General features: G+C 49.3%; 4 protein-coding genes across 15 annotated transcripts in view; 3 read left to right on the forward strand and 1 right to left on the reverse strand.

Moving 5' to 3' along the window:
• The window catches only part of NEK9 (NIMA related kinase 9), a 39,381-nt gene extending 27,676 nt beyond the window's left edge, over nt 1–11,705 (forward strand). For 3 of the 4 annotated variants that reach the window (XM_030559117.1, XM_030559119.1, XM_030559120.1), the window contains 7 exons: nt 61–222; nt 694–864; nt 1,072–1,131; nt 3,231–3,421; nt 7,536–7,700; nt 8,453–8,665; nt 9,152–11,705. In XM_030559117.1, coding sequence (XP_030414977.1) covers nt 61–222; nt 694–864; nt 1,072–1,131; nt 3,231–3,421; nt 7,536–7,700; nt 8,453–8,665; nt 9,152–9,274 — 1,085 coding nt within the window. In that variant the 3' untranslated portion in view covers nt 9,275–11,705. The remainder of the gene's footprint in view (nt 1–60; nt 223–693; nt 865–1,071; nt 1,132–3,230; nt 3,422–7,535; nt 7,701–8,452; nt 8,666–9,151) is intronic. The other variant, XM_030559118.1, reaches the window with a different exon arrangement.
• Nucleotides 11,706–14,854: 3,149 nt separating this feature from the next.
• ZC2HC1C (zinc finger C2HC-type containing 1C) lies at nt 14,855–19,629 on the reverse strand. Its single transcript, XM_030559122.1, has 3 exons — nt 19,549–19,629; nt 16,672–17,956; nt 14,855–15,289 (listed from the first exon to the last, which is right to left on the reverse strand). The coding sequence occupies exons 2-3, from the start codon at nt 17,947–17,949 to the stop codon at nt 15,029–15,031; spliced, it is 1,539 nt and encodes a 512-aa protein (XP_030414982.1). The 5' UTR covers nt 17,950–17,956; nt 19,549–19,629; the 3' UTR covers nt 14,855–15,028.
• On the forward strand, nt 19,233–22,452 carry ACYP1 (acylphosphatase 1). 3 transcript variants are annotated; one of them, XM_030559125.1, is made up of 3 exons: nt 19,233–19,303; nt 20,190–20,285; nt 21,815–22,452. In XM_030559125.1, the coding sequence occupies exons 2-3, from the start codon at nt 20,202–20,204 to the stop codon at nt 22,028–22,030; spliced, it is 300 nt and encodes a 99-aa protein (XP_030414985.1). In that variant the 5' UTR covers nt 19,233–19,303; nt 20,190–20,201; the 3' UTR covers nt 22,031–22,452. The 3 variants fall into 3 exon arrangements, with proteins under 3 accessions (XP_030414985.1, XP_030414984.1, XP_030414983.1); XM_030559124.1 differs by lacking the exon at nt 19,233–19,303 and adding an exon at nt 19,699–19,776; XM_030559123.1 differs by lacking the exon at nt 19,233–19,303 and having other exon boundaries at nt 19,801–20,285.
• A 1,261-nt stretch (nt 22,453–23,713) lies between these two features.
• Nucleotides 23,714–25,200, forward strand: part of MLH3 (mutL homolog 3) — a 32,039-nt gene continuing 30,552 nt past the window's right edge. The window contains exon 1 of one of the 7 annotated variants that reach the window (XM_030559130.1): nt 23,714–23,796. Coding sequence is in view for 2 of the 7 variants with exons in the window: in XM_030559126.1 (XP_030414986.1) it covers nt 23,740–23,837 (98 nt within the window). In the remaining 5 variants the exon portion in view is untranslated. The other 6 variants (XM_030559126.1, XM_030559127.1, XM_030559132.1 and 3 more) reach the window with 6 other exon arrangements.

A 25,200-nucleotide genomic window follows, 5' to 3' on the forward strand; every position in this document is an offset into this window, starting at 1 on the left:
TCTGCATGGCTGCTTCCTGTCTTGGGTACCTACCATGACTCTCCTCATTCCTCCTCTCAGAGCGGGGACGCTTGCTGACCTTCGGCTCCAACAAGTGTGGACAGCTGGGTGTTGGCGACTATAAGAAGCATCTGGGAATTAACCTGCTAGGAGGCCCCCTTGGGGGTAAGCAGGTGATCAGGGTTTCATGTGGAGATGAATTCACCATAGCTGCTACTGACGGTGAGTGGGCATTTGTGGGGCTGCAGTGGACTCCTCCTGTGGGCTGGGTCTGCAGAATAGTTTGACATTTGGCTGCCATCTAGCAATGGAAGCATTTCCTGTATCTTCTGCCATTCAGGGCAGCACAGAAAGACTGCCATCTTTGCAGTTAGCCGTGGCACAGTCAGGCTCTGAAAGGCTGTGACTGGAACAGGGAAATTTTCCCAGATTGGTGCCATATCAGTGGGGTAGGGCAGCACAAAGCTTTAGCTAACGCTGTCCATAGGCTGACAGGTGGTGGGCTGGAGACTAGCTGCTAGACTTCACTACACATAATTTTAGCCTTCCAATGGCTAGTTGGTAGCAGGTGGACTAGACGCCCTGTCTGTCTTGAACTGGAGTAGCTATGGTAAAGAAGTGAGGTGTGGTGGGGCCCCTGGAAGGGTAATGAGATGTTTCTAAGTTCAGGCTGATGGATCAGTTTTTTCCTAGATAACCATATCTTTGCCTGGGGCAATGGTGGGAATGGACGTCTGGCAATGACACCGACAGAGAGAGCTCATGGCTCCGATATTTGTACTTCATGGCCTCGGCCCATTTTTGGGTCCCTGCACCACGTTCCAGATCTGTCCTGCCGTGGCTGGCACACCATTCTCATTGTTGGTGAGTGTGTTTCAGAGACAGGGGCTGTTCCAAGGACATTTGTTGTGATAACTCAGTACTCACTAACATGAGCTTACTGGGAGAGAGGGTCAAGATCACTGGCGAGTTCATGTTCGTCCCAGTACTGGAATGCTGGTTTTGTCCTGTTTTGATTTGTACCACCTTTGTGAGAGCCCTTTACCGAAGGGATATTCTTTCTTTCCATAGAAAAGGTGCTGAATTCCAAAACCATCCGATCCAACAGTAGTGGCTTGTCCATTGGTACGGGTGAGTAATCAGCCCTGGGTAAAGCCACATGGGTCACTCCACAGCTGGGGTTCCTGGGCAGCAGCAGCTTTGATGCACACTGGAAAGGTTCAGACATGTGCAGGGTCATTTCAAAGGGCTTTCAGAGCCAGTCATTACCCATCCCACCGTCACTGCTTCCTGCCTTCGCTGGGCTTCCTGGTCTCCTTCCCTACTGGGGCCAGCTGGCTGCCTCCTTCTCCAGTATAGTAGTACCTGTGAGGAGCATGATTATAGGAGGTTACTTGCCTCAATTAGCACAGTGCGACACGTCTGCTTAGGTGCAAGCAAAACCAGTCCTTATTAACCAAACCAGGTTTCAGCCCACTCAAACCCCCTAGAAGTGTGAGATCTGAGAAAACTAGAGCAGCTGAAATTTCTGAGGAGCAAAGACTTCAGGTCCTTGGAGGAGGCCCTGGAGATAACAAATGTGAGAGCCAAGCAGCAGAAATGTAAATGTCTGTATGCTCCATGTTGAAGTCCCTGCCCAGCAGAGGTCTTGCAGATTGAGTTAGACTGAATGCAGACAAGAAGGCACATGGTCTGTGCAGGGTGGTTCTATTATTTTATCCAGTCACCGTGGTATCTAGGTATGAATTATGGTATCTGTGTCCAACTGGCTCAGGCCTCTGTATTTTTTCAGACATAGCCCTTGCACCAATGCACTGTGAGAGTGGATGCAGTTGGTCCTGTCACATGGTTTCAGTTCTGTCTTTGCAAGGTCTCAAGGAAGAATGTGAGGGGCTTTAAATAAAGAGAAGGAGGCCAACTAGTGCACAGGATGAGGAAGGGCCAAGCCTAAGGGGAAGGATGCAAACAGCATGGGAGAGGAGTAGGAAGAGATGGAAACAGGAGCTGAGCTGTGTGGGGCCTTTAACATGAGATGTCTGAACTTGATGTGAAAGGCAAGAGGAGATCAGTAGAGGGAGGTTATATGGTGACAGCTGCTGGAGGAGACACCTCTGGCAGAAACATTTTAGATGGACTGAAGGAGGGCAAGATCAGAGGCTTCTGGTGGGAGAACTGGACAGTGTGGGATCTGTGTCTAGTTAGCTTAGCCTGGGGTGCCAGTGGTTCAGTAACTCTCACCAAAGTGGCAACGACGTCATTAACTTTCAAACAGACTGTGTTAGAAGGGTTAGGAAGGCAGGGCAGGCTGATAGGATTGGGCTGGATGCTTGTGGAGGTGGTGGGACTGGATGAGTATCTACAGAGATGAAGACAAGGAGATAGTGTGTGTGGGGGAAAAGCAGTCAACTCTTCTGTCTGATCAGTCCAGGCATTTGTCGTCAGTGTCCCTTTATGTGACAGGAACATATGAACATAAGAACGGCCATACTGGGTCAGACCAAAGGTCCATCTAGCCCAGTACCTGTCTACCGACAGTGGCCAATGCCAGGTGCCCCAGAGGGAGTGAACCTAACAGGCAATGATCAAGTGATCACTCTCCTGCCATCCATCTCCATCCTCTGACGAACAGAGGCTAGGGACACCATTCTTCACCCGTCCTGGCTAATAGCCATTTATGGACTTCACCACCATGAATTTATCCAGTTTTCTTTTAAACACTGTTATAGTCCTAGCCTTCACAACCTCCTCAGGTAAGGAGTTCCACAAGTTGACTGTGCGCTGCGTGAAGAACTTCTTTTTATTTGTTTTAAATCTGCTGCCTATTAATTTCATTTGGTGACCCCTAGTTCTTGTATTATGAGAATAAGTTAATAACTTTTCCTTATCCACTTATAACTTAGGGAAGCAGCTTGATGGACAAGGAGGTGGTTACCTATCTTAGAGTCACCCAGGGACTTTGGGGTTGGGAGAGGTGGGCCAGGAAGCAAGATTGTGTGGCAGAGGGTCACTTTTGGGGAGGGTGGCATGGTGTTTTATGACTTACATGGCTGGAAGGAGACAGTCCAGGCAAATACTCACCCTCAGGTTTCTGCAGTTAAAGTAGCTTCTAGGAGGATAACCCCCTCTTCTCTTTTATCTGCCTCATCTGGGATCCAGCACCTGCTGCATTCCCTGAACTGATAGAGCCAGTGAAATGTGTAAGGTTGCTGCTTCTCTTTCTTGTCTGCCAGTGGCTCAGAGCTCCACAACTGGTGGAGGAGAGGAGGAGGAAAATGAACGGGAATTTGAAACCCCTGATCCAAGTGGAGGCTTTCGGGGAACCATGGAAGCAGATCGTGGAATGGGGGGCTGGGTCAGTGCAACAGAGGCCATGGGGGACAGCAATGCCGACAGCAGCTCCTGCCCTGGTTGGCTGCGTAAGGTAACAAACTGCCTCATGAATTTATCTAAAATCCCAGGGATCACGGTTAAGGGAGAACAAGCTGCCCCTTTTTCCTCAAAAAGCCCAGCAAGAAGAGCTCCAAGAGGCTTCTCTCTAAACTGTCTGCAGCCTTTCTTCTTCCCCACCAGAGGGCATAGGAGACCGCCTCTTCACCAGATTGGCATTTCTCTGCACTTCTTGTTCTGTGGTAGTACCTGGATTTAGACACACAGCCAACACCACTGGTTTGGTCAACTTAATGTACGCTATTTACACCCACACACCTCATACATCATTTGAAAGCTTATCACGTCTGCTTTAATATGAGGTACAATGTGGAGCCGGCAAGTGGTGCTATTACCATAGAAATGGGATAAACAGGGACACCAAAATGACCATGTAGCAATGCAACAAGTCGCTGGTGCGGCACCTCCTGCTGTCCTCCAGGGAATTGGCTTTTCCAGCCTCGGAGCGCCCTCTGCTGGCTGGTGTCCCACCTGTTGCTGGCCCCCATGTCCTTCCTAGACCCCAGTGCCCCTTTACCTTGGGTGCTGCCCTCTGGCAGTACCTCCACAGATCTGGGTCTCCTCTCCCTGAGGAACCCTTAACCCTCTATCCCCACCTCACCTCAGTCTATGGCTACTGCCAGTCTCCATCTAGCCCCCACTCACTGGGGCAGACTGCAATGTACAAGCCATTCGTCATTGGCAAAGAGGGGGTTTGGACCTGCTGTCTTTGCCTAACCCCTGGGCTGCCCCCTGCAATCCCAGTACCTGGTTTGGCCTTGCACAGGGCCTGCAGCCTGGGGAGTTGCCAGGCAGGAGCTCCTCTCACTTTTCCCCAGCCCTGCTCTGTTGCCTGCACCTTCAGCTCCCAGGCAGCTAGGTCCTTCTCCCCCTGAAGCTGGAGGGAGAGTGCCTAGCTCCTGGCTCATAGCCCTCTTATCAGGGCCAGCTGAGGTCTGATTGGGCCATGGCCCAGCTGTGGCTGCTTCCCTAATCAGCCTAGCTTTTAGCTCCCAGCCCTCTCCCAGGGTTGACTGTAACCCATTCCAGACCAGGGAGCAGGTGACCACCCTGCTACAGACCACTTTGAAATATTTGCATACATTTGTTAGTTTAATGACTCTAGGTGTTATTGCAAGACATAAAATTCAATTTCTTTGTGACCCAAAGCATCACATCATCAATCTAAAGGTGAAACAAAATCTAATAACACATTTTTACAGGTATCATTGAAATGTAATAACGCTGGTAACATCTCCAGTCAAGATCTTGTTCATCATTATGATCTCTGTCAAGAGTGCATGGGATAACATAGTCTTCATTGCCTTGGCTTATACACAGTTCTGTGCAGGGAAGATTGTTCTGACTACAGACGCAGTAGATTGTGCAACAACCTTTACTGGTACAGGCACAAATAAGGGCTTGTAGAAGCTCAGCTGCTATCGGACCCTTGAAAAGTATAGGCAGTAGTTCATTCTCTACATTGCAATAGTGATCCAATAGCTGGTTTACCGATTTGTGGGGACATTCAAATATTTGTTTGCCAAGGTGCACTTTTTATGTGCTTTTCAGAACTGTCCTCAGGCCTAGATTGAGGCATAAGCAGTTCGGTTCTCTATGGGTCTCTTTCTTTCTCATGCTGGTCAGACAGCACTGCTACCAACTTCTTTGGTGCAGAAATTGCAGCTTGTCCGTCACTCTTTCCCGATTTGGCAAGATGTCTGAAGTGGTACAGTACCTTTGTTTTGACAACATTAAACACAGTGTTTTCTAAATACTAAACAGGGCTGATACAGACACATCCTGTTAATACATGTACAGCAGGAAGTGCGTTGCAGAAGTCAGAGTGAATGCATCACAAATTGCATGCGCAGATATGAAGCAGTGCTTGTCTGTTGTGCTGGTAATGGTGCCTACATGTTACCTATGTGTTCCAGGTTTGGAAAGCAATGAACAGCAAGGATCAAAACTTGTGTATCAGGTGACCTTCTTATGGTTCCTTTGACACACACAGAGCCAAAATCTATATTGGTACATACAGCATGCAAAAGTATCTTTTTGTCTTCTTTCTCTTGAGTACTGTATAAGTCTTGGACTACTTCAAAACCCTCTACTGGTGATGGCCTTTGCTTATTTCACCATCAGAAAAGCCTCCCGCAAAAAGGAATGTTTGTGTTGGGTGTGCTCCTGCACACTCAGGTGCATTTTTAACCCTATATTCATAGAGGAATTTTAGAAGTGACCGCCTGTTGGATACCACATTCAGAATTTTTTCCGTGGCATCCACCAATCACCTGGTATTTCTTGCATCCAACCTTAGATCCTGTCCAGCACTGTCTGTCAGCAGTTTTCACAAAGTTCCTGCCATATCTGTCAAAGACTTTGATTACAGAATTGGCTTTGTCAAATCCTTTTAGGACCTGCCTTAGGTACTCAGCAGGTAATTCATCGAATGCGTAGAATTAGTGTCCAGCCATCAGCTGTACGACAGCCATGGCATTTCTGGCTTCTTTGTTGTATGCGCTTTGCTCATGGAGTCTTCCAACTTGAGCTTCCAGCTGATGCCTTAATTCAGTTTTATCTGTTCTTTTCATTGTTTCATCAGTATGGAAGAGGGACACAGGCACAGGTCCTATTGGGTGACTGAGAAGAGTTGCCATTGAAACATCATCTCTGCATCTTGCTAAGGACTGGGCTCTGCAGAAAACAATTTTAGGACTAATAGCTGCTGCAAGTTTCCCTCCTTTGCCTGACTTAAACTTGGTGGTCTTGGCCGTGTCAGCAAATGTTTTGGATGCCAGATTTCTTGACTGAGCTGAAAAAGATATGTCCTGTCAGAATCAAGTGTCCCTCTCATAAGTCTGTATTTGTTCTTCACCGACATCTGCTGTTCTCAGTAGACTCCTGTACACCTGATTTTTACATGCAGTCCAGCAAATATGTTGATAAACTCCTTTGGATGTGATTCAGGTCAAATGGGTTTGTCATATAGTTGATGACATTGTTGATAAGAGCTGTAACATGCTCTTCATCCTTCAGTGCAGAAGTCTTCGTTACTTCTCGTTAGGCCACTTCTTTCTCCCATAGCTTTTGCATATTTATATTATGGCTCTGTGTGTTATCATCTCTAACACTAACACTGAGCTCTGCATAAGTGTCACTGAATTAAAAAGCCAGTTTCTAGAATATTTCAAATGCAAGTACTGCACGCATAGGCAATTACAAATTAAAATATTTTACCAAGCAGACTAGATGCTACATTATATGTACAATAGCTTATAGATGGAGAAGCATTATATTAGAAATTCACATACATTTATGTGTACCTACTATGCAGCACAAACTGTAGGCATGCAATCTGCTTCTACTGGTGCAAAACCTTCAGTATGAGACTGATCTGATCAGCAAATTTTCAATTGAAGGTATAGAAAACTATACCTTATCACTTGTAAGATACTTTGATATTGATATTCACCATTTTTTGCCACATTCTAAACAGCTTCATTTCTGAAAAAAATACTTGCCCATGCGAAACTAAAAAATCTTTTAATATATTGTTGTTTGGTAGCTTTGACCAATAAGTACTACACTAAGGTGTTGAAATTAAGTTAAACAGTAAAAACTGTACTCATGGTCCTGTTGCAGTGTTTCTGGAACTGTGCAGAAAATGACACTTTTTTGTTTTAAGATACCAGTGTTTCACCTTGTAAACAGGCTTATGGCACCACTTGACTACTTCATTTTATGCCTCTTCTAAACATTCATAAAATAAGCTTTCAAGTTATATATGGTGTGGGCGTGTGTAGGGTGAGTACATTAGTATGGCCCTTTTTGGAGAATTGTTGCACACCTAAATGGTCACATAAATGGGACCTGTCGGCCAACCAGCCCACACCAGGAATGGTGTGGAGTTCACCCCAATGAAGATCTGAGAGCCTAGTGCTGTCCCAGGCTACTATCCAGAGGAGAGTGTCGCTGCTAGTCTGACTTCAAGCAAGGGGTCTGCTGTATGAGCCCTTAAGCCATAGTCTTGGTGTCCTGGCTGAAGAGATGCAGGGTGTTTGGGAGCATGAGGAATCTCTGATACAATGTTGCTTGTGTGTGTCCAGGAACTGGAGAATGCTGAATTCATCCCCATGCCTGACAGCCCCTTTCCTATGAGCACAGACTCTTCCGAGCCTGAAAAGGAGACTCTTCCCTACGTGGAACTGCAAGGACTCAAAGCGGCCTCTGATGCTCCTGCAGAATTCAACAAGCCCAAGACAGAGCCCCAGGTAACATATATCTTAAGACCACATCTCCCACAATGAATGAAGGTTGACTAAGAGCTGATGGGAGCATAAATGGCAACGTTTGAGTTGTGGGAGGTCTAGTGGGGGCCATTGGGTCAGGCTAATTGATGGTCTGGATGAGAGTGGAAAAGGGCAAGTTAATGATGATCACAGTTGATGCTAACTTGGGAGGAGTTGTGAATACCAGTGAGGAGAAAGAAATCCAAGAGACAGCAAACACATGGGTAGGAAATAAAATGAGTTTCAGCTTAAGAAAAATGCAGCTAACGCATCTGGGGAAAATATTAACCCCATGCTGGGAGACTCCAGTGGGAGGGAAGAACCTGGGAAGCATGGACAGGGCAGGAAATTATACAGGAGTTTACAGTGCTGCCATCTCTAGATGAGGTGCTAATTCCCGACTCACCTGGGAAATTAGGCTGGGGTGGGGAGGCATCAACAAGGATCTCAGAATGACAAGCAGGTAGGGACAACAGCTGCAAAGAGGGAGAGGGAGGAAGGTGTGTCCAAGTTTGGGGTCAGGGGAATTGGCAGTGAATAACATAAGGGTTAATATCGAGCTGACCTGGCTGCCGAAGGATCCAGCACTTGGCATTTGAAAATCTGCAGCTTCAGCAGCTGTGGTGCCATCTTCCATCCTCATTCTCTCTCACCACGGCACAGACAGCCACTGGCCTGGGAGGTTTCACATGTTCCACACACATACAAACTCACTCCCTCATCTCTCTTCGCAGCAAATGTGTTCAACTCTAGCCCTGCCCTGTGTAGAGGGAAAGGCAGCATCTCCAGCTTCAGCCTGTGTGTGCAGCACTTTGCAAACTGAGGTGGAGCGGTTGCAGGGCTTGGTGTTACAGTGTCTGGCTGATCAACAGAAGCTGCAGGAGGAAACCAGTCGTCTTAGTGCCCAGCTCCAGAGGTTCTGCAGTGGGATTGAGGGAATGCAGCAGGTGAGGACATTCCTTGGGTGGGGCATTCAGGCTGAGAACTCCCACACCTGTTGGAAGTTGTGTGTGGGGGTAGAGAACTTTGATCCTGACTCTGGCTGGATTTGGGGGAGGGGAGGAGAAGAGGAAGAGCTTTTAATCAAACTCAAATCTCTTAAGCCAGGAGGAGATGGGACAGAGCAGAGGGGTGTAGGGTAAAAATTTCTTGTGCATGTTGCTCTTTGTCAACTGCAAAGACACTCTGGTTTACCCCATGGCAATAATGTAATAGTAATACAGCCATGAGGCGGGCACTTCAGTGCCTAAAGGGCTTTAGGCAGCTTGTATTTCTCCTGTCCAAGAAGAGGGGAGCAGTTAGATGTAGTGTGCCCTGGCTGGGATTGCCATAGTAGCTCTCTCTTTGATAGAAACTTGCATCTGAAGTAGCCAGCAAATTGTGTATGGCCAGCAGCCAAGTTCTGGGAGTGATTAACTGTTTTGTCTGGACAGCTGCAGGCTTATTCCAAAGGAACCCAGACAGCCAAAGAAGAGATGGAAACGGATCCAAAAACTGACTTGGATTCAGATTCCTGGTGTCTCTTGGGAACGGACTCATGCCGCTCCAGCCTCTAGTCTCCTGAGCCTGCTGGGGTCCATTCAACTTCACAACACACTAACTGAATGCAGAGAGCGGCTTTCCTGGCTTCAGGTCACTCACAGATAAGGAGCGAGGGCGGAGGCTCCAGAGCAACACCCATGTACGTTTGGTGATATGGTCTAGGAGTGAGTTTTCAGAGGGGCAGGGCCCTGAGCTCCAGGCCATGGTCAGCTCAGTGATTATGGCAGCAGCAGCTCTTCTCTGTACCTCATCCATCAATCCTGCCCTTGAGGCAAGACGACCCTGGACCCATCATGTTGATGGCTCCAGTAGCAGCTTGTGGCCCTTTTGTTTCATTGCTTCCTGAGAGCTGACCTTGGGACCCCAGCATTAGTCGCTGCACTTCTAGGTGAGAGAAAGAGAACCATTGAGAACGGAAGTTGGCTGAACTCTAACTCCCCTACCTTCACTTTAGAGTGCTGAACTCTGAGCTGCTCCCGGCCATTATGGCAATGGACAGGGCCCTAGCCTGTGGGACAGCTCAGTGCTGCTCATGGGCAAACAGAGCTTTGAATGTGTTTTACTCTGGAGGCAGTGGGGAGATGGTGATAGAAAGCATGCCCCTGACTTGAGGTGCAGCCTTTGGCCATACAGCTGTGTGCCCTAGTCCTACAGATGAAGTTTAAATGCTTTATTCTGAGGACCTACCACTTCGCTAGTGCTTTTCACCCTCCAAACACTGCACAAACAGGAGAATTGGATGTAGTTTCCAGTTGTAACAGAGGGAACTGCTTGAGATAGGGCTCTTGAGTTCAGACCAGCTGCTTCCTAACCAGAAAAGGTGTGTCTGGATCTCAGGCTGTGTCACACTCATTACTCCATCTGTTCAGCTAGTTTTGGGTGCCAGAGCTCCTCTTGTCATGTCTGGTTTCTCAGAGTGAGTCCATTGCTGCTCCTGGCTTTGCTTCTACTTATCCCTCACAATAGGCTGACACACAGTCTCCATGCTGATGTCAACCTCGTCGGTATTTCCCCCGACCCCACTCCATTGTTTTGACAAAGTGGGAGCACAGCTGCCTCTCAGCATGGGTCTCTACTGCAGTGCACATAGAATGTATCTTTCCCAAGGGCAGTATATGGTTAGGCCTCAGTCTAAAGCTCACCCCTTCTCTAGCTGCACCAGGTTCTCTCCCAAGGAACTTGAAGTGGCCTGACACTTGGGACTTTCCCATATCCCTAGTAGGGAATGAGATTAGATTTTTCTAAATTGTTTAGCTAATTGACTTGGGGTGGATTTTTGAGTTGGGAAGGGCCTCTAGGGGGAAGCTAGTCCCTCACCCATTCCCCAGGGTGGGGCTTCTAGGAAGCAGAGTCCTCTCCTCCCGTGCAGTGGGGTGGGACTGTGATTTCATTATCCCTAAAACTGTCCCCATCACCAGGGTGTCTCTAGTGTTGCCTTGAATCTTTCAATGAGAGCTGTTTCACCTACCTTAGACTTTTCTTCCCTTGTGGGGACTGTTTAAGGGTGCTAACGTTTTTCTTGATGAAATCCTCTGTCTGGGGACAGATGCCAAAGTGTCATGCTTGGAATCAGTGCTCTTTTAGGATCTTCTCTCGTGCCTATCACTGTAGTATCCTAGAGCTGAATCAAATGCAGTCTGTTCTGGGCAGCAACCTGGGCAGAGTTAGACCTCAATCTGGCTGTCTTTATTGTTATAGGGAGGGAAGGAGGGAGACAGCTCCAGCGTAGGGTCTTGAATGCCAGGAGTTCAAGGGTTGCTTGGTTACTGTTGGTGACTATGCCCTCTCTTCTCCCATATGCATTGGAGCCAGTTTTTAGGTTAGGAGTCCCAGCATAAGAATTCTGTTGCTGCAGTGGAGATGGAGTCTCTCATGTTGCAGCAGTGGCTTTGAGAAGGAGTGAAGTGCTAAGCCTAAGCCATGTCCAATAAGCAAGCACCAAGCTGATGGGAGTTGCTCTCCTGCAGTGCACTGCTATCCTCATTTCTCAGTGCTCTGCAGTTGGGAAGACTGGATTCCCCTTGGATCTAGTAGACGATTCAGATACCTGGCAGAAAGTGTCCTGTGCTCCATAACCTCATATGTGCCTTAGAGGATTCACGCTATCCAAGTGGTGCCTATTACAGACCACTGATTTTCACACCAGCTAGCTATGCAACCAAAAAAGCAGTTTAAACCCAGCACCATGTTTTGGGCTGGAAAGTGAAGGGCAAGTGGGCAGAAGTGCCTTTGAACAGTTTCAAACCCCTTTTTACTTCTCCCCCTTTTGCATTGCTAGCTCCATATGTCAGTCTCTCTTGCTAGTTTTGCTATTGAGTTGTTATAGTGGAACACGACTTATGCCTGCTCTGACACTGGCAGAATAACTAGTTTGTCATTGTCTTTCTTTGAAAGAATAAAGAGTGGAGTGGTTTGTAGTTTGTTTAAATAAATGTTTAAACTAATTCTCCAGTGCGTCCTGACTCTGTGCATATTCCCACCTCTCCTCCAGGCAGAATCTCAGCTCAAGGCAGGTTCCTGTTGGAGCAGGGTCTCCTGTGTTCTCATTCCACCAAGAGGTGTGGGAAGGTGTGCACACACTCAGCTTAGGGGAAGGTTCATTGCTGTGACAAAGTGGCAAGTTTTGCATTACTAGGGACATCTACATGAAAAGAGGCTGTGTGTTCCATGAGAGACCTGGTCTCTTGATGCTGCTTCCCTTCCTGATGAAGATACCATTTTCACCACAGCTCCAGTGGTACCATGTGGGGTATGAGCAGCAGGAAGAGAGAGGCTCCAAAGGAACAAAATCCTGGTTCTCTTAGAACAGCTTTTACTGGAGTGTTAAAAGTCTCCTAGAGTCACCTATTCAGGAGTTTTAATAAATGGCACTGCTGCCAGTTCTGATGATTTATTTGCATTACCAGAGCACCTAAGAGCACCAGTCATGGATCAGAGTCCCATTGTGCTGGATGCTGTACAGAGAACATAAAAACTCTGATTCTCCCTTGCTTCTCTGGAGGTTTTAATCAGGGCCTCCTGTATTCCGTGGTGTCTGTGTGCCTGCCTGAGTCTGCAGACTAACTGAAACAGTAGCTCAACAAGAGCAGTGAACTGCCCATTGTTGACTCTGAAACATAAAGATGGCAAGCCAATTATCTCCTGGCATAATTCCACTGACTTCAGTGGTGTAACCCCAGCAGACAATTTGGCCTACAACTTCAGTGTCAACATTAGCTATTTAATCTGCTCATCATTTTAGCAGAAAGTTGTAGTTAATGTGTTTATCCCACAATTCCAAACTGCCTCCCACAATTTCCCAACAGCTAAAAGCTCCATTGTCCTTACCAACTTCCCCTGCTGCCTTCTGTGATGCAGATCAGCATTGTTGACACCAACAGCCTTTGGCACATTAAGAACAGGGTGAGGATATTGTAAAATTGGATTTAATATAAACACATTACAGGGGTTACTGTACTGATTTTCTTAAACTCGTTTCATGTTTAGTTCATTTTAAACATTCATTTATCCATCAGTTCAGATGAATTTCCACTCTCCCTCCTTTCCCATTTTCTTGTTATTTACTCCTCTCCTGCCTTCCTGTGACCTCACTGCTATCCCACAATAAAACCAGAAATGGAGTTACTAAACCATGCGCCCGGCCTCCCATGATCACCTGCATGTATGCTGAACCCATTTCAGACCCTGTGTCTGGATTTTAATATTTCTTCCTAGGCTGTAAACTCTTCAATACTTGTACAGTGCCCAGAACCATGCAGCTTTAACCCTAACTGGGGTCTTTGAGCACTACCCTAGTGACCCAAGGGAGGGGGCTTTGCTCACTTATCTTTGGGACAGGAGATCTCCTACTTCCTTGGGACACTATTACACACCTCACAGTCAAGGACTATTTCCACATATCCAGCCACTGACTAAGCCTAGTTAAATCTGGCCCCTGTGTATCTTCCCCAGGCTGTGCTGAGTTGGGGCAGGATCACCGTGGGCCTTGAAGTAAAAGCTACTGGGCATTTTTTGTTCATTTTCTCCTCTAATTAATTACTTGGTCTTCTATTGGTATCCCTACACTGCTTCTGACCCACCTGCTAGGGCTTCGTTAGTATTGAACAACCTGCTACTTACACAGGGCCCAAAGACATCTGCCAGCCTGGATGCTCTCCATGGAAAACTGAGGCTGGAAAGAACCTTGCATCTGAATCCAAGTTCATGCACCTGGTAAGTAATCCCTTTGTACCAGTCACCCTGTCGCCTAAAGGCTCTGACCAAGCTCTAGGAGTCTTTACTATTCCACAGTTGACGCTGGAACAAGCACACTTGAGATGAAAGGTGCCTCTCCAAATAGTAAGAGGCTGGTCGTGCATAGCTCCTCTGCTACTGAGGCCCCTCTGCAAGCTCTCTGCCCCAAGGAATTCTTGTGCTGAAGCAGCATTTTATGGGTCTCCCTCCCCAATCTGCTGTTCTGATTAGAGATGCTATGTCAAACATGGCCCAAAACTAAGGTTTTTGGATGTTGAAAAGCAAAATGTTACTGACCCCAAGTCCAATAGAAACAGTCCCAGGATTTTCATGAATTCCAGTGGAAACTAAATAAATCCTCCTGTGGGCTATTGCAAGAGAAGCATAGAATGAGCCTGCCTGCTCAGTTTTCATTGTTCAGCTTAAAACCAATGCAGAAAATAAACAGGACTGAGCACAAAAAGCAGCTGAGAGAGGGAAGCAGTTCTGGATTCTGCCTCCAGGGGCTGTTAGAAACAGAGGGAAGGAAAATTGTAGTTTGTACATTATGTTCTAGCTTGCTAATGTCATTTATTTTCCCTCTCTCTGCAAGGAAACCACCTTTCCTGACTTATCCAAACTACTGTATCAGCCCACACAAGGTCTCTCTACTGCAGGAGCTAAAAATTCCCTCCCACCCCCTCTTCCCAGAGAGAGCCCCACACAGCCTTGGCAGAGGAAGCTGGAGAGTTGATCTCTGGGGGCTCTCATGTGCCAGCATCTGTAGCTAAACAGCAGTAGAATTCTAGCCCACTCCCCAGCTGTTCTGCAGGCAGGTGCTTTCTTCAGCAGTCAGGGTGCTAACATACAAATATCAGTTTGAGCTCAGCAGCATAGGGGTATTTTTGTGTGACTGGTTCAAGGCTGAGCACATTGTTGGTGCCTAACTAAAGGGCTTCTTTCCATCTGCGAGCTCTGGATGACCTCTGCCCCACGCTGTACTACTTCATATCAGAGGAAAGAGCCCTCAACCTTTCATCCCCACCACCTGCCCATAGCAGCTAATCATGATTCTGAGGACCAGCCAGCCATGGTGGTTCTTCCCTTGCTGCTGTCCCATCGACAACCCCATTCCGTACACAAGGGACATCATGGTAATCTCCTCCCACTCACACCAGGACCCAGCAATCTCTTCAACCAAGAGAACTTGAACTCTTTGTGAAGAGCTGTAGAAGGGGAAGGGATGGGAACCAGCAGCAGTAGGGTAGTGGCCTAAACTCTCACAGACCTATCTGCATACACTCGGGAACCAGCAGCAGTAGGGTAGTGGCCTAAACTCTCACAGAGCTATCTGCATACACTCGGGAACCACTGGCTGCAGCTCAAAGTACAAGCACTTTAGTATTCTGTTCATGGGGCCTGAGCTCCTTACTCACTTTACATGGGGATATCTTAAAAGTTAGCAGTCTGCTTGGGGGATGGTGAGAACACAAAGCTTGCTCTAGATGGAAGCCACTTTGAGAGAGAGAGCTGGGATTCACTGCAGTGTGTCATCCTTAACGTCTCCTTTGTGGTGGTGGGGGGGGTCGGTTCTTGATGGTTTTGCACTTGGGAATATGTCTCTCAGCCACCTTGGGTGCAAAGCGGCGGTTGCAGTGGGGGCAGGAGATATAGTCTGGGTTCTCTACAGGGGGCAGTGGGGGCAGGTCTGAGAGCTTCCCCCCTTTGGAGATCACATGCTGCATTTCACGGGCCTGGCGCAGGGTCCGGATGAAAGACTCATGCTTTTGTCTCCAGTTGTTCTTGGGTGGCTCATTCTGCACAGAGGGGGAAGAGTGGTTAGTATAGATGGCAGGAGCTATGACTGGGCTGGCTCCAGGTTCTGCCTTTACTCACCATCTTCTCATAGAGGGCGTAACCCCATACTCAGCCCTGAACCCACCTCCAGTTCAGCAAACCCCCAGATTGGTACCACCCCTTTAAGGCAGCTGAGACAGTGGAGACAGATGGTGGGTGCCAAGGGAAGGCCTCAGTCACCAGGAGGAGCAGGGGAAAGTAGCCACTTCAAGGGAGCCTGCAGCAGTAGGTCCAAGATACATCAGGCCAGGGGCTGCTGGAGCTTGGCTGAGGGAAGCTGATGTTCCCATTGGTTTGTTTTAACAATAGGCTTTTAGATCAGGTCCCAGGCTGCCCCCAATAGCAGCTCCAATTATACTGCAGCTCCCTCAACCTAAGCACAGCAGACATCCCCCACCCCTCCCAACACTAAGAGGTTGCCCCCGATGGGAGCATCCTAGCCTGGTGGGAGAGGGTTGAGCCCCTTTCAGAGGGTTCTACCCCTTGCACGGTGTAAAAGGCCTGGAAGTGGCCTAGGTGTTGGAATAATTTTTATAGTGGGGGTGCTGAGAGTCATTAAGCAAAACTGTAATCCCTGTAAATGATGGAAACCACTTCAAGCCAGCAGCTGCAGCACCCCGTGCCAGCACCTATGGGAAGTGGAGGTGGGTCTGATTTCCCCCTTGCTGCTGGGAGTGCCCCAGTCAGGATCTCCTAGTTGCTAGTCTTGGCCCATGGTAGATTAACTGTGCCCAGGAGCCCAGGCCAATTTGGGGGTATGACAAGCAGAAGCCATGGTTGCCCTAGCAGGAGCCTCAAGCCCAACTCTGGGGCTGCTGCAGTACAGAAGTGAGGGTGTACCAACCTTATTTCTGTGCTGCCTCTGGACGTGGGTCTGATCTCCCCACCAAGAGCAGCTGTGCAGGGGAAGGACAAGTACCATCCCTCCCCAGCCCAGCCTGAATTAGCAGCCCCCAGCTGGGGCACTCCAAACAGCACCCTGAGATTGGATTTTACGGGGAAGGGCTATTTCACAGCCTATGACACATTTTTCACAGCTGTGAAATTAGTAGGGCCCTACCTTTCATACCCCCTCATTATTTTGGAGATCAGGTGACTATCTCCAGGAAGCGGCGGTGTCCTAAACCAAGCACCTAAAACCTTCTAATGCTGGGTCTTGTGCATGGGCTCATTGCTGGTCTATCCCCTAAAGTTGGTGATATTCTAGTGGGCCTGAATGGAGTGTCAGGGGCATAGTAGGTATTATTAAAACAGGTATAATTTCATGCTTCTTAAAGAGGATTCCAAGGGGGAAGGACTGACCCACCCCCAGGCCAGCCAGTTGCCTCGAAGTGCATGTTACCTGGGTGGGGTTTTTGCCCTTCCAGTGCTGATATTGCTCCAGCTCGGTTCCCCTGGCTCTCGCCATGCTTGAGTCAAATACTTTCCTTTTGGAGCCTTGGCTCTTGCTGCAAACATTCATGTGCTTTTCCAGCCGGAGGTGAAGAAACTTACGCCCACAGAAGCCACACTCTCCTAGCTCCCCCTGCTCCCTGCCAATGGGACCCTGTGAATGCAACAGTTCTGCTGCAGGATCTTGTTCTGAGGAGGCTGCTGCAGGTGGACCCTGGCTGTGTTTCATGACCAACTTTGAACAGGAGGCCATGCTCTCCAAAGCCATGTGCTCTTGAATTTTGCTGTTGCTGGCCACCAGCCGCCCCTTCTTGAGTCTCTCTATGCCCTGCACATGGGGAAGGTGGGTATTGTTTGGCACGGGCATGGCACCCTCTGGAGACTGCTCCCAACCACAGTCCCCCTCACTGGGCCTGGCTGTAGCCCTGAAAATGTTCCCCCCAGAAAGCCCTGCTGCTTTCTTCTCTTGCATCCTCAGACCCTCTCTCTCCTTTCTCTCTTCCACCTCCACCTGCTGCTTCTCTCTCTGGATCCTCCTGAGTTCCTCCTCTGTTCTCCTCAGCTTCTCCCTGAGGAGGACCTCTTTCCTCCGGATCTCCTCCTCCAGGCTCTGCCCTGCTGCCTCCAGCCTTTGGATGTAACCCAAATCTGCTCTGCTTGGATGGGTGGCTGACTGCTTATGCTGCTCTGCTGCCAAAGAAGATGGCAATACAGCTGGCTGGGCCCTGGCTGCTGGCAACTTCCCTCTTTTCTTTGAGCTATCGTTATTGCTGGGAGGTTCAGCCATGGGTGGCGAGCTCCTGAGCTGACTTGTGCTGACCACTGGAATGCTCTCAGCCTTGCGGTGAAAGACTGGTTTCAGAGGGTAGGATCGATCCACCCCTTCTCTCCGCCTGGCTGCCCACTTGGAGGGCAAAATACTGGTCTGGCTGGTGAGATACCTGCTATGGGGTCCAGCAGAGTAGAAGCCTCCCTGTCCAGAGTCCTGCTGGCTGCTCCCAGAAGAGAGAGAGCAGGAATAACTCCGGCTTTTGCAGATGCAAAGATCCTTCAGTTTCTCCTCCTTGTCACGCAAGAGCTGTTGCTGGAAGTTGTTCTTCAGGTGTTCTAGCTGGGACTGGTGCCCAAGGGCCTTGGGATAGTATCTCTTCTGCCCTGTTAATGGAAGACTGGGAGCTGCCACCATAGAATCCACAGGTGGACACACAGCCAGTTGCAGCTGAGCCATTCAGTGCCTGCCACAGAACATTGGGGCAAAAACAAAGACATTACAGACATGTTTGTTCCCAAGCTGAGGCTTCCTCCCCCAAAATCTATACTCTAGAGCAGGGGTGGGCAAACTTTTTGGCTTGAGGGCCACATCTGGGAATAGAAATTGTATAGTGGGCCATGAATGCTCACAAAATTGGGGTTGGGGCTCAGGTCGGGGGTGTGGGGTCCAGGGTGGGGCCAGAAATGAGAAGTTCAGGGTGCAGGAGGGGGCTCCGGGATGGGTTGGGGGAGTGAGCTCTAGGGTGGGGCTGGGGATGAGGAATTTGGGGTATAGGAGGGTGCTCTCGGCTGGGACCAAGGGGTTCAGAGGGCAGGAAGGGGGATCATTGCTGGGGCAGGGAGTTGTGGTGTGTAAAGGAGTGCAGGCTCTGGGGTGGGGCTGGAGATGAGGGGCTGGGGGTGCAGGAGGGTACTCCAGGCAGGGATTGAGGGGTTTGGAGGGTGTGAGGGGGATTGGGGCATGGGGAGAGGCTCAGGGGTGCAAGAGGCTTAGGGGTGCAAGAGGCATGCTGCCCCATCTGCAGGCACTGCAGCTGCAGCTCCCATTGAAACACCGGAGAGGGCCACTGCAGCGGGGCAATTGGTGTGCATAGGAGCCACAGCTTCCAGGAGCCACATGGAGCAGTCCCTGACCCTGCGCCCCAGCTGGAGTGGGGCAAGACCAAGACCCTGCTCCCCAGCAGGACCTCGAGGGATGGTTTAAAACGACTGGCGGGCCGGATTCAGTCTGTGGGCCGTAGTTTGCCCACCCCTGCTCTAGAGGCAGTGCGCTGACTAGCCCAAAGAACATTAATGGAGCTGTTGCATTCTGTAAAATTGCTTCTTTCCCCGCCTGTGCAATGTCTTGCTATGAAAGCAGAAGGAATGTGCTCAGCCAGCAGGGAAGTCTATGCCACTGAGAGCAGGAAATGGAGGCTATAGCCTTCTGCTGATATTAGAACTCACCAAAACCTCTCTAAGTGGCACATTGCAAACAAGGCTGAGAATGGGGCAGGTTTGCAGGGACTCTGTCAGACTAAACTGCATTTATTGTTATAACACACACACTTTTCCTTATATTAACCGACAGCCCGAGGTTACTAAAGCTGAATGAATTTTGACAGCACCTGCAAAGTGCAGCTGATGCTGATGATTGTTTCCTTCATTGCCCTTCTCTCAGCCCAGCCAGTGAAAATCAATGAGGTCACGTTCCTTGGTGGGATATTCCCGTGCCCCAGCCGCTGAGACAAGCAGCGTTGTGAGACGGAGACCAGTCACGGCTTGCTCCGCGAGAGGTGGCTGCTGAGCTGGGACTTGAACCAGGCCCTTAGGTAAAGCACCCTGCCTCCTTTCCGCGTGGGGAAGGCCAGGCCCGGCCCGGCCCCCGTTATCCCCCCCGTCTGCGAAGGGGGTCGGGAGGTGCTCGGCACCACAGAAAACGCCCTGCGGCGAGCGAGGCTGTCCAGACACGCTCCGACACCCCGGCAGCCAACCCCCTGTCCTGCCTCCCGCCCCGGCGAGGTGCTGCCGTCACGCACCCCCGGGGAAACAAACGCCCCGTCACCGCCATCCTCACCTGGGCCTCCGGCCGCCGCGCACAGCCTGTTTACTCCAGTTGCCTGGAAACCAGCACGCCAACGCTATCTCCGGGGTCGCTCTAGCCTCCAGCTGAGTCGGCCGCTCTGGCACTCGGCTCTATGGTCTGGGGCTGCTCTGGTCCCGGCTCTATGACCGGACGGCGGTAAAACCTGGAGCGCCACAGCGGTTGGGCAGCGCGAGTTCTCGCTCTGGCTACGGGTCCCTGGTGGGTGAGCTCGGCCGGACCCGCGCGCGAAGGGATCGGGCCCGTCTCCCCGCCCTGCTGCTTATTCCTGAAGTTGCTGACGGGGACCTGTGGTGGGCGGAGGCGGGACGCCTGCCCGGGGGGGCTGGCGAAGGCGTGACCCCGCCTCCAGGGCACGGCGGGGAGCAGGGGCAGCTCCCTCTGCCTGCTGGAAGCGCCGGGTGGCTGCTTAGTGGCTCTTCCTTGGGCACGGGCCCTGGGACGTTAGGCACCAAATAAAGCGCAGTTCCTGCCTGCCTGTCTCCCCACTCCCACCCCCCGCAATGCAGCCGCAGTGGGGCCCTGCGGGAAGCCCGTCTTCCCTGCATGGGGGAGGAGGGTGGCGGCATCCCCCTGGATCTCTGCTAATAGTCGCCGCTTTGTTTTTGTACCAGGCTCGCGTGACTATGACTGAGGGCAACAGCCTCATCTCTGTGGACTATGAAGTTTTTGGGAAGGTCCAAGGAGTGTTCTTCCGCAAGTACACCCAGGTGTGTCTGCTGCAAATGCTGGAGCAGAGGGTGAGGCTGGCGGCTCAGCCAGGATGGGGCGGCTTAGGCACCTTGATCTAGTCACCACCAGGGCCCAGGCTGTACTGAACTCCCACCTGTATTTGAATCCCAGCACAGGCTGGGCCTGAGCTGCCTCTCCCAACTTGGCATTGGCCCCATCTGCCTTGTAGCTGCTGCTGTTTCCCCCTACTGCTTTTGTATGTTTTCTCCTTTTGGGGTAGCTGCAGGAGTCACCAGTTTTGCCTTCTGGATCCATCACTTTTTGTGGGAGAGGACTGAGGTTGTTGCAGGCACAGAGGGTGCCCGAGGCAAGTAACAGTGGTTCGTGCCTGGAGTGCTTAGCGCCAATGAACACACACCAGGGTGGAGAAGCAAGCAAAGTTTATTTGAGATCTCAAAGCGGTGCTGGGAGACTTGACATACCTCAGATCCACCACACCTACACAAGCGGCTTTTCCCTTTTTATACTTTTTTTTTTCTCTTCTTTCTTCCCAACCCCCCCCCTTCCTCCCCCTGTAGCAGTTACGTAAGCGCAGGTGCACTAAGTAATCTTGGCTGCGGCAGCTCGTTAGTAAGTTTTCCTTCTGCAAGTTATCTTGTCCTTCTGCCTCATTATTTCTGCTTTAGACCAGTTAGAACTGTTGCAACTGATAACGGCTGTTACACCTGGCCTTTTAGGTCGATTAAAGTTCAAACATGGAGGGACTCTTGTCTGCTGAGGCCTGAAACCAGGAAGGCTCCATACCCTTGTGGCCTTCCACCTTCCCGAGTTACTTAGGGTTATGCTTAGTGACACCAACAAGGTGGTCCAGGTGTTGGGTTGTGACTTGCTGAGGACTTGTCTCACTAAATAAATCCAGCCCATTAAATCCCAGCTCCTAGAGTAAGAGTATTTCTTGGGACTGGAGTGGTCTAGTTATTGCTGACCCCCCTAGAGAATAAAATCTGAGTTAAATTTTGTACTTTAATGAAAAATGTTAACATTCAAGGTCAAAGTCTTTTCCTTTTGGAACCTCCCATCCTGGGGAGTCACCTTACCCTCTTCCTGGTCAGCCAACATTCTGTTGTGATCTCTTAATGGTCTCCATCTCAGACTCTTTCCATCAAAGGTCCCAGAGGCTTTTGTGAGGCTTCTGGGTCATTTGTAAGTAATTCAGCTGAGACTGAGTCAGGAGAGTCTTTGATGAGTCACTAGCATCATGGCTTTTATACCCGCAGCTGTGTTTTGTTTGGAATCTCTTCATGCTACCTGTTGCCAGTGACACTTGGATTGTATTCCCTAGGGGTAACTCTAGGGATGTATTGCAGGTGCTATTCAATGTAAAGATGTTACAGTGGATAACTGGATTAATCCCAAAGTGCATGCTGTATGGCTATTCCATGGGATCTCTCTTATAGACGGCTTTACCATGGTCCTCCCTGGGGACTGATTCCTATATAAAAATGCCAGTCTGTGGTCTGCCTTCAATTCATATTAAGCCCATCTTCATCTCACATTTCCTTTTTAGGCTGAGGGTAAGAAGCTGGGGCTGGTTGGCTGGGTCCAAAACACTGAAGATGGCACTGTGCAAGGACAAATCCAAGGTCCCAGTGTCAAGGTACAGGAGCTGCAGGAATGGCTCAGGAAGACAGGCAGCCCCAAATCCCACATCAGCCGAGCAGAATTCTGCAATGAGAAGAAGATTGTTGCACTGGAGTACAGGAACTTCAGCATTGTGAAATAACTAAACTGAAAGACAGAAAGCACTGAGGAGAGAGTTGAGCTCTCAAAAACTTCCCTACCAACCTTGTTCAGTCAGATAGTGTCCAAAAACAGAGAGCCCTTTGTTTTATCTTGTTACTGTTCTAATTTATTATTTGTTTGTTATAGTATTTAACCCTGAATTTTCCTGAATGCCATGGGCAGGAAAACAGGCAGACTGGAGGGTGAGACTACCTTTAATGAAGGGATTGTTTGGAAACCCAACCTCTCATCTGAATTTATTTGCAACCTTTCAAACTCATTTTATATATAAGAGAGCACATAGTCAGTATAGTGTCCCATCTAGTTCACAGAAGTCACATAACCAGCCTTGGAATTGATACCTTGGAGGGCAGAACCATGGAATTTTGGCTTCTTCTAATATTAAATACTGTTAAAGAATAATTTACCTCTTTTTTTTTTTACCAGTTCTCAGAAACATCTGTTTTATCCCATCCAGCCATGACTGTATTTGACAGTTTCTGTTCTATTGGGTGCCTTGTGTGTACTTCACACTAGCGTCATTGATGTTTTTGGGTGATGGTTGGCCAAGCTGGGAAAGCTTTTAGGGGTACTGCAGCAACACAGCCAGCAGGGAATATTGCTGCTTGTGATGTTTATCACAATATATGAATGAATATAGGGCTGGTACAAGACCAAACGCCATAGAAATTGAAGTCCTCTCTCTGTCCCCTCAGATTGGTAGAGTAGTAGCACAGCATGCCCAATGCCTTGCTGCTAATTCTCTAGGAGGGAGAGGAAAATTCGGTCTGTGTAGCCAGTTCAGTCTTTAGGCTCTATACTGACCAATAAAGTGGTTGATTAAAACCAATTGTAGCAGTGGTGATGGTCTTGTCATGTTGTCACTTGGCTACTAGTAAGTAGACCTATCAACTCATTTTGCAGGTGGAGCTGCCATAATGGGTTTGAAATAGGACCAGCTTCTTAGGGTTACCATATTACTATTATTTTTGGCATGCATCCCTGTACAACCATGGTATATTATTGTTTAGTTCATCCAGTTATTCTGAAACATAAGATTTTTTTTGTCCCATTTTCATTAAACTTAGCCTGCCCACTACTTCTTTGTGTGAGCACAGATTGCTGTGGAGTAGACCCTGTATGTTGCTGCTCGCCGAGATTTTGGTACACTACCATATGAGGCAGGCCAGCATAGAGGCAGCTGGCCTCCAGTCAATGTTAACATAAGGAGAGGAAGAAGTGAATCAGGAATGAGCCTCTCTGGCCCTATATGGCTAGTGACCTCCAACCCATCTGCACCCTCAAGGGAATGTCCTGTCTACTTACTAGGTATTTATATGGCATCAGTCACCATGCCAGTCTAACCCCAACCTAATTTTCCATGCCACCCACCGTCAAATGTCTGCTCAGCTTTTCTATAGGCGCTGCTCCATTCATGAGTGTTATGGGGATGATAGGGAAATCAAGGTGGGCAGCCTTGGGCACACACCCTGACCATGCCCCACTGAACAATACTGACAATATGGTGCGTTTGCCACGTCAGAGAAGCCAGTGGGGAGGCAATCAATTGACAAAATGCGACAGGAGCCACCGTCAAGAAAGACTACAACTCCCAAGATGCACTGAATCATGTTGCAATGTATGCTGGGAACTGTAGTCACTTCCGGCCTGCAGAGGGTCGTCCCTCGGCCCCACATATCTTCACTGCGCATGTGCCACAGGGTTTTTTCTCCCCGCTTTCCTTTCACCGGACTGAGTTTGGGACTTGTACGTTGCGAGTCAAAGAGGCCGTGGCGGCCGGTTTATTGGTTGGTTGGTCGGTCTGTCTGTCTCGCGCCCGGCCTTTAGTGTGGAGGGGGCCCCTCCCCCTTCAACGGGTACTGAGGGAGACAGGGGAACTGTGCGGGGACATTTTAATTCAGTCACCAAAATGCAGCTGCCTCCCTGAGCTGGTATGGTGGTAGAGGGATTGGGAGGCCCCTGTTTGGCATTGGGCAGGGCTGGGCTGGGCTGGCACAGCTCCCTCACCCTGCTGCGCCCGGGGATCTGGGCGGGCTCCTTTAAGGGCCTGTTGCTTGTAAATCGATAGACTTCATCCCTTGGCTGGCTGACTTCATCCCTTCCTTCCCTGGGCAGTGCCCTAGCGAAACTGGGCATCAAACTTTCCCAGCAGAGAGCCAGAGCTGTAACGTGCTTCACACGGGCACCTGTGTGACAGCTTGGTCTCAGTGAGGACCTTTTGCAGGTGCTGGGGTGAGTGACCTAGGCCAGCCCAAATTGAAAAGCCGGTTGATCGCAGCCTGTAGTGTGGACAGGTAATTGCACTGACACCTGTGACTAGGCTGAATCCTGGGATCTGGGCTATGGTTGAAGTAGATTGAAATAGGAAGGGGAGCACTTGCTGTACCTGCAAAAGAGGAAGGGAGCTAAGCGGGAATGCTTCTCCCCAAGAAAGAGAAAGGAGAGGGGCTTTCCTCTGCTTTTAGCGCAGGACGAGGACCTGTGCTTCCCCAATCCTCTTCGCTCTAACATGTAGATGTGAGGTTCAAGGGAAAAGTATACATCCTGCTAAATACCAATAGGTGATAAATGAATCCATATGGTATAAAATAATCATAATAGAAAGAAAAGCTTAATTTATTAGACATCCCCCCACCAGCTTTGAGCCATCCCATGTGCCAGTGTGGTTTTATGGCAACTGCATCTTCCCAGCTGGATGCATGTTGGAGTGTTTCCAAGGATAGATGCTGTCTGGCCATGATGAGGATGGATATCCTGAGTCTGCTTGAAAGAAGAACAGCAAAATAAGTTTATTGGATAACGATGTGAAGAGGGCTCTGAGCCTTGCTCTTGGTGGCATTCAGTACATATTGCTGAAGTTACTTACAATTGGTGCTTTCCCTGTGCTGGTCATTGATAGCTTGTTTTTGTTCTTTGTTTTTGGATTTTCTTATAGGGAGTATAGGATTAAGGAAAGGAGTATAGTGTTAATAAGGATCATGAAAATGTAAGCACTCTTATTCTTTATTGTTGCACTTTCATGCCTAGGGCACTGGCGGATGCCTGGTCATAGCCAGGGCAGGGAAAGTGAGCACAGAAAAATGCTCTGAATACCAGAAAAAAATTATGGCATTCATGGAGGCAAAATTAACTTTTTAAAATAGTTATATG

The sequence above is a fragment of the Gopherus evgoodei genome, chromosome 4 (assembly GCF_007399415.2).
Source record: "Gopherus evgoodei ecotype Sinaloan lineage chromosome 4, rGopEvg1_v1.p, whole genome shotgun sequence".
In the NCBI taxonomy this organism is placed as follows: Eukaryota; Metazoa; Chordata; order Testudines; family Testudinidae; genus Gopherus; species Gopherus evgoodei.